The sequence below is a fragment of the Triticum aestivum genome, unplaced genomic scaffold, assembly GCF_018294505.1.
Source record: "Triticum aestivum cultivar Chinese Spring unplaced genomic scaffold, IWGSC CS RefSeq v2.1 scaffold45386, whole genome shotgun sequence".
NCBI lineage: Eukaryota > Viridiplantae > Streptophyta > Magnoliopsida > Poales > Poaceae > Triticum > Triticum aestivum.
In genome coordinates, this window is record NW_025225887.1 from 1 (window position 1) to 8752 (window position 8752).

Genomic DNA, 8752 nt, shown 5'->3' on the forward strand with positions numbered 1-8752 from the left:
CTTCTCATCTTCTACCAGTTCCAGTTGTTTCTCATTCAGTCGCAACTCAAACAAACAAGGTCTTGGTCGTGCTCCTCGGCCTAGAGTGCCCAATGCGCCCGATATAGAGTACTTGGTGGATCTTTTGGACATCTGTCCTCTTTTATTGATTTTTTAAAAAACGGAGACAAAAGATTTGCCTCATCCATTCAATAAGAAGAATAATAGAGTTTATTTGAGTTACAATACACTCCAAAAATACAAAACATATTACTCCCCTGGTAAGATGGATTTCAACTTTTTGCTCCCGCGGATATCCAATGAGTCACCTCCCCTTTGATGATGCCGAGGAGAGCTAAGGGCGGTGCACTTTTGTGGTGAAAGACACGAGCGTTTCTTTCACACCCCCACCCTCCCCCCAAACGACCCAAGAGGTTAACATTGGAAGCAATGTCTTGACACTTCTGTTGGGGATGGTGCCTTTGATGGACACGTGGCTCCATTGTTAATGCAATGGAGCCGGGCGTGAGCCCTTTCCCTCTAAAATTCTTCTGTTGGGGATATTGCAATCTGTAAGACAAATCCACCAGTCCTTGGTGGAGCGGAACATCGCCAGGAAGACATGACGATGCAGTCAGCTGAAGCCAAGTTTTGAGCATGTCCCAGAGTCTAGCGCTTGCGTAGAGGGCAAAGGCCATAGTTTGGCCATCATCTCTTGGCCAACCTATCTACAGTTCATTTCCCCAAAGAATTTCACTTTTGATCAGGACCAAGCTTTCCAACTCATGCTCCATACTTTCATCGGAGAGTGGATCAAGTCAAGAAATTGCGCCTTGTAGGCAAGCTCCGCAGAATAGAGACCAGTGTCATTGGAGAAAAGAGATGCATACGTGCACCGGGAGGTTACGTGCCTCCATCCGCCGTTGGTCTTATTGGAGATCCGAGTGCATGCAAATCCCCTGTTTTTTTCCATGCATGCTGATCACTTTTGGTGCTGGCAGCTTTTGATAGAGGTCTAGAGGCAAATAACATAGACCTACAAAATGCTTTTTCATGTGATTTGAAAGTTTGAAATCATTTTATCTCATGAACCAAAAACTCGATTTAATTTTCGTTTACGTATATACATTCCCGATGATGAGGACCTTTAAACAAGATCACTCTTGAATATATTTTGGTAAGTTTTAAAGTTTGACAATGGTACACAATGAATTACAATAAAACTAACGGTTAACACGCTATGGCACATTACGAATTTATGATACACCATGAAACATCCTATACAACTTTGTAGTTTCATGGGTTTAGCCATTATAGTTTCATCAAGTTTCATTAGGTTTCAAATTTTATATTTAAAAATTTATGAAAATATATTCATGTTTAGTCTTGTTTAAAAGATCTCCTTACTAGACCCGCAAATATTTAAACATACCAGAAATCAAAATTTTCTTGCAAAAGATATTTGGTTTTAAAATTTCAGACCCAACATAAAATGCATGGGTTAATATGAGGAGAGAAAAAATCAGGTAGGTCATAGGTTGGAGTTGGTGCATTGAGTAGACACTATATTAAAGAATAAAGTGAATGACATGCATGCACGGGAGATCCTGTGCATTGGGAGATAAACCATTCTCATTATCATTGTGGTTCCATAGAACAATGCGGTGCCCGGCGTGTTGGAATTTCGCCACAGGATCAATCACATCAAACTGCACGAACACATGCGCACAAAAAGTTGATAGCCAAAGGGCCCTTGTCGTGCCCTTGTTTCTCCTCTTTATTAATTTTCTGGTTCTCTCTCACGGTTACAAAACCCACGCAACACTGCATATATATATGCATCGTCCTAACCATAGCGCGTAGCCGACTTCACCATAACCTAACACAACACGTACACGGACATGACATCCTAGCACTACTCGGACAGCTATGACTAGGACTCCCATCTATACGCTAACTCACGTACGACTAGTACTCTTGGTGTTGCCGTACATAACTTTCCTAGTCCAATCAGCGGCAACGCTGATCACACTCCTAATCCTATCCGGACACAACTATCATATGTTTGGATTATTCCAACACGGCGCACATCATGGGTCAAAAATTTCCTTTCTTTCACGGCGTACAAAACTGTTAGTCTCGACGGGAACATTTGGTTCCTGGGTGTATATACACCAGCAAAAAAAGGTATATACATCCTATATGAAAAAAATGCAGTTCAGCAAAAAGGTAAAAAGAAAATGTAAATATTTTTAAATAAACTTGACATTCTATAATATTTTTGAGAAAAATTTCATAAAATAAAATCACCCTTTGACTTCATTTAAAAAAAGATAAATTTCCGGTCAAAATAGTGCGAATAGTGACCTATAATAGCAAATAAATTTTATCCTTTTGCCATGAAGTCAATGTTAGTTTTTTTCATGAAAATTTATATACTAGTGCAAACAAAGTCAAGTTTAATCTAAAAATACTTTTAAACTATTTTGACTTTTTGTTTAATTATTAAAATAAAATCTCTGTATAGGGTGTATATACAACCAGGAACCAAAGGGCGTGTTTGGTTCACATCTGTGTATTTCCCGCTCTATCAACTGCTATAATTGAAGGTGGTTGATGGGCTGATCCACTGGTTCATCACGGAGTCAGGCGATCCGTCTCTGCTCTTCTTCACCAACACCGCGCCATCAGTGGACGCGCAGGTCACCTTCTCGGTAATGCTGTGATGAGCCTGTCTGAGCACGTCCAGCACCTCGCCGATGGACGGCCGCACGTCCTGCTCCGGCTGCAGGCACCGGAACGCCACCTCGGCGACCATGTCGATCGTCCCCTTCGTCTCGCTCGCCGACGACCCGTACCCGAGCCGCGGGTCGACCAGCCGGTCGATCTCGCAGCATTGTATCATGCGCACGGCCATGCATGCCAGGTTCACGTCGGTGTCGGCCTGGGCCATGTCCACCGCCGGCCTGGAGGACACGAGCTCGACGAGCACCACGCCGAAGCTGTACACGTCGCTCTTGTCCGTGAGCTGGTACCGGCGTTGGTACGCCGGGTCGACGTACCCGGGGGTGCCCTGCGGCGCCGTGGACACGTGCTGCGTGGCGCCGTCGGCCGGGAACAGCCGGGACAGCCCGAAGTCGGCCACCTTGACGTGGAACCCGTCGTCGAGGAGGATGTTGGTCGTCTTGACGTCGCGGTGCAGGACTTGGTGCGCGTGGAGGTAGGCCAGCGCGGCGGCCGTCTCGACGGCGATGCCGAGCCGGGTCGGCCACGCGAGCATGAGGGTGTCGCCGCCGCCGTCCTTGCCGTGGTGGAGGTGGTCGGCGAGCGTGCCGTTGGGGACGAACTCGTAGACGAGGAGGAGGTCGCGGGAGGAGGAGGTGCAGCCGTAGAGCGCGACGAGGTTGGGGTGGCGCAGGCGTGAGAGGATGTCCACCTCGTTGGCGAACTGCTCCACGCCCTTGTAGCTGTTCTTGTACAGCCGCTTCACCGCCACCACGCTCCCGTCCCGGAAAACCCCTGCACAAACACATCGTATCGTCGTCATTCTATTACTCTGAAGTCTGAAATACAATCCAACAATGGCATGGCTGCGCGTGTGGATACGATGTACCTTTGTAGAGTGTCCCGAAGCCGCCGGCGCCGAGCTCATTGGCGTTGCCGAAGCCGTCGGTGGCCGCGTCGAGCTCCTCGTAGGTGAAGATGTGGGTGCACGGCGAGCCGGCAAGGCCGTTGAACTCCTTGCGGAGCGATGCCAGCGGCGATCCTTCACGGAAGAGGCCGTCCACTGACGCAGATCGTTTCTTGTTCTTGGCTCGATTGAGTTGTATGAGATGGCACACGAGTCCCAGTATGATGACAAACAGAACAGCACTTGTGATTCCTGAAGGCACATATGTGCTGAGTGAGCAAGCCAAATTTCTACATGAAGTTATCAACTTTTTGGCGGGGTTATAGAGTTAGGAACCCAGATAAGTCCCGAACGTTTGGATTTTCCCCATAGAAAATTGATGGCAGCTTTAGTTGGCGCGAGAATGACAAATTTAGTTTGTAAGCATGATACCAACTAAACTTGTCATCCTCGCGTCAACTAAAATTTTCATAAAAACGTTCGATTTGTCATGGGCAATATCCGGACGTTCGAAATTTATCATTTATATATGTAAAGTTATCAGTACCTGTGACATACTTTATTCCAACATCCTTTGCACCTGTACCTGTATCTGTATGCCGGAAGGTCGAACGAAGAAAGAAGAATCAGGACATTTGAATGGCAAGTAATGCAGTATGTAAATCAAGAAACATAAAAGGAACAAAACCTTAATTTTGAATACAAGCTAGTGACGGATATCCTATCTCATTCGTGGTATATGTTTCCATAAGACATATTTTGATTTGTTAAAGGGATCCCTTTGTTAACATAAGGCTGTGAGGATGCGCAAAAAAATAAAGGCTGTGAGCAATAATCACTAAGTTCGAATCAGTATTTTTAATGAAGTAATTATTTCTGTATTCAAAATTCGCTAAAAAAATCTCCATGTCCAACTTGCAGTGACTACAACATTTTTTCTGAAGCAAATAGTGATTACAACAAACAATTGTTTTTTGACGAAAAAAGGCCAACGATGACGAGCAAGAAAGTAGGACATGAGTAGTGGTGGTGTACCACTGACAGAAAAAAATTATATGAGACCAGGGTGGGGGGTGGGGTAGATGCTTTGTGGGGTACCACTGACCACTGACACAAATCACAAAGCATCTAATATCTCTCCCCTGATTTCAGGTGAGGGTGAGGTAGATGCTTTGCGATTTGTGAATGCCACGTGTCATCCATCAGGGTGGGTCTCACCCGAATTATATGAGACCTGGTCTCATAGAATTATTTTCCTCCACTGACGAGCCATATATGTGGCCCATTAGCGCTCTGCAGTTTACGAGCGACGGACATATCCAAAAAGTTGTTAGCTGGTGCACTAATTCTATGCCCAGGTCGACAGCGAAAGGAAGATGTGCCAAGAGCCATCGTCCCTGCCGTCTTCGGGATTTTAGATATAAATTTACAATTATTTTTGAAACACTGTGATCAATAGAACCCGAGCTCCGAAATCTCTGTTCTGGCACAGATAGCACCGGACTTTTCATCAAATTGTTTTACAATGTATTTTATTATTAATGTTTACATGCATTGATCTAGGGATGCAGATTGATGGATGTTAGGGTACCCTCTTTGGGATTTTTAGTTCATTTGATTGATCTAGTTACGATTAGAGAGTACTCCCTCCGTTCCGATTTACTCGTCGTGGTTTTAGTTCAAATTTGAACTAAAACCATGACGAGTAAATCGGAACGGAGGGAGTACCATTTAGGTTGCCCTTTTGCATGCCTAGATTTATACAAAATTATTAGCTAGAGACCATGCAAAGTCAGAAAGAAAAAACTATTTTGAAATGGAGTGAATTGTGCTCAAGCAAAAAATTGATTGTGAATACATATTTCCTGACAAACCTAGTAATATGAACTTGTTCGGATTAATGATGCTTTTATACTGATGATGATCAAATCTAACCAAGTTTGACAAAACGCAAACTGTAAAACTGCTTATGTTATGAACCGGGGAGAGTACATAACTTCACAATTTGTGGGTACCATTTCCAGTTGAAGCGCACTTGGATATGCATAAATTTGGGCACCTGATTTTGGAGTGATTAAAAAGACAGATTAGGATATTAGACTCTGAATTTCCTCACCATGGAAAAACATTTTGCCAAATTGACTACGTTGATGATGGCCGTACGTCTCATGACAGTGATAGATAGTTAACCGGTCAGAGCAAACTGTGAAATATTATTACCTCTGCTGACCAAAAGTTTGTATATCGTTATCAAAACTCTTTGGATAACCCTTGTCATGTCATGTCGAGTAATCTCCTTAATGCTTTGAGTAGTAAATTAAGGTGGAGAACCCTCAAAAAAGAAATGGCAGTATTCACTGATGTGACATGCAAGAAGAAAAAAGCTACAAAAGCCAAAAGATCAATTCTGCATTGTGCACAAGTTAAGGGAGACGACAGAATGAGCTGCCATGCCGTTCGCCTCACGTCCAAGGTTTTGGTAGGAAATATCAAACAGAATGAGCTGTCATGTGCATCCTTTCATGGAAGACTTGGGGAGAAGACTTGCAGATCAGGTTCCCTTCATACTAGGGGCAGAGCGGCTGAGTCAGCTGACCCCACAATAATCCACTTTCTCCCTGGATCTTAGTTGAATTTTAGTGAATTTAGCCCGGTTGCTTTCTGAGTTTCCACTCTGAAGAATAAGTATCGTCCATTTTCATCTTTTAACTGCCCACAAAGTTTATTGTTGGCTTTCGGAAAGGCTGTGATCTAGCTCTCTCTCATCTAGACGAGAGTTAACCTAATCTCATCTAGCTGTCAGCTTTTTTTTTTTTTGCTGTTTTCTTGTTCTTTCACTTATTTTTTTTCTTGATTGTTATTTGGGTGGGGTGGGGATAAGAGGATAATTGGTTTGGTGCCAGCATTAGGCATTGCCAATGCTTAAAGAAAAGATATAAAAAAATTAGAAATTGTAAAGCAATCAAATGTTTTAAAAAAAGTTCGCACCAATCTTCGCGTAAAATCAAATAGCATAGGAGTTAGATACGATTTTGTTATTCATTTTCGAAGAACAACAAATCACAAGTCTAACGCAAAGGTTGGACTAATAAATTGACAGGTTGAATGGTCATTTAAGAAAACGACATTTGCATCACAAATTCACAATCGACTACACAACTTTGACAGTGATAGCATGAGTGGCTGCTACCCATAGACGGTCAGACCATAGATTTGCATTGTACAATGAGGTTAGCCCTATGAACGTGTGGCTGAATTATATATAAACCAATTTGCCATGACCGAAGTTATTCAAAGGCACGCAGTCCAAGTTCACGAATTGACCATTTCAGTATCTAACTTAAATTAAGTGATGACATGGTGCATAAGACATCTCCATGCAGTACTGTAATGTACTCCCTCCGTTCCATAATGTAAAACGTTTTTTAACACTACACTAGTGTCAGAAAACGTCTATTATGAGACGGACGGAGTATTACTCTTACTGATTCTGAGAATAATCTGTGCAAGTTAAGAAAGAAAACGATCTTGAGTTACCTGGAGGAGTTGGTGAGCTGGGTTGGGTGGAATTGGGGCAGAGCTTCCCGTCGGGGCCGCAGACGCACTTGAACGAGAACTGATCGAACCTGCACTCCCCGCAGCTCATCTGTCTGCATCGGTCGCAGTCTCCCAGCACCGGCGGCAGCTTCAGGAGGAATCCCTCCCTGATCAGCCGCACGTAGTCGTAGTGCAGCTGAGCTGGCTCCATTCCTCGGCGCACCGGCACGCTCACCGAGCTACAGTTGGTGGAAACCCCCTGCGGTGGCGTGCCGCCTTCGCCGGCGCCCCAGCTGCGCTTCGAGATGTACGCCCCCATCGTGTGGTTGGCGCACTTCCGCCGCAGCAAGAACTCAGCGGGCACGGCGCAGTTGTAGAAGAACACGAGGCGCTTGTTGGTGGCGCTGATGTTGAACGGGAAGAGGGCGAGGCTGGCCGTCACGTTGAAGTCGGGGACGGGGCAGCCGGTGTCGCCGGCGAAGGCTGTCTGCACGGCGGCCACCATGGAGTTGTCCGCGTAGGAGATGTTGTCGACGCGGAACAGGTGCTCCCTGAACGTGTTGCTCAGGTAGGCGGGGCCGGTGCCGGCCTCGCAGGTGAGGTCCAAGGGCGGGTAGCCGCAGTAGAGCGGCTGCACGCCGGCGAGGGAGAAGGGGTACCTGATGGTGAGGTCCCCGCATGACTCCGGCGCGCAGCTCCCGTTGCTGCCGGTGCTGGATGCAGCCGTGCGCAGGAAGGAGGCGAGCGGGAGAAGAAGCAGCTGCAGCGACAGCATGGACATGGTTTGCGACGAGCACGCGCGCAGTCTGGTCAAGTACACCAATTCCGCTCATGTTAAACTTACTGGAAAAAAACTCTAGTAAAATGATAAGGTGAATCAGTCAAAGGCAATTCAATATCCAAATCATCATAATAAGAATAGGGCCTCGATCAGAGCATATACTACCAGATAGAGAGCGAGGCAGATGGAGGGGATTATGGTTCCAATTTGTTGGCAGGTGCTTTCGCTGTAAAAGCAAAGGAACTTTTCAAGAGTTTCGATGAATTGAAAACCGGTTCTGCTTCGCTCTTGCTTCGTGGTCTTGAGCAAGGAACTACTCAGATTCGCACCCTGATGTTTATTGGAAGGAAAAGCCAGAAAGCAGACCGTGGAGCTTGTCACATACTACTACTACTTGACTACTTGTGAGGCATGAAGTGGATGATGTCGGTACGCTGGTACATGGTCTTTGACTGGTATTGCTTCCGGTTTTCGTTACGCAAGTCCCCATCGCATCTTCGTCGCAGCAACGGCATCGCGGTTTTCTCCGCCACAGGCTAGAGAGCAAGGCTTCTTTATTTTTTTTCCAAAAAAACTTCCAATCTATTCATCCTCACCTCAATCATGACTCGAGAGCAAGGCTTTATGCACATCTAGATGATTATGGCTGCCAAGCTAAAATCTGCAATATGGGTTACATACAACATTTAAAAAAATGTTAAACAAGCATTTAAAAATTATCAAATGTGTATAGGAAAAATGTTTCACACGTATGTACAAAAAGTAAAGCATTTATTTATATACTAGTAAATTTTACGTGGTTTGCACGTCATTTAAATATATAA

At 45.0% G+C, this 8752-nt stretch overlaps 1 protein-coding gene across 1 annotated transcript; it reads right to left on the minus strand.

Moving 5' to 3' along the window:
* Positions 1-2450: 2450 nt before the first annotated feature.
* LOC123172415 (LEAF RUST 10 DISEASE-RESISTANCE LOCUS RECEPTOR-LIKE PROTEIN KINASE-like 1.2) lies at positions 2451-8332 on the minus strand. The gene is made up of 5 exons (XM_044589394.1): positions 8094-8332; positions 7148-7953; positions 4158-4202; positions 3593-3862; positions 2451-3498 (listed from the first exon to the last, which is right to left on the minus strand). Exons 2-5 carry the CDS (start codon positions 7926-7928, stop codon positions 2570-2572), a joined length of 2025 nt encoding a protein of 674 aa, XP_044445329.1. The 5' UTR covers positions 7929-7953; positions 8094-8332; the 3' UTR covers positions 2451-2569.
* Positions 8333-8752: the final 420 nt, after the last annotated feature.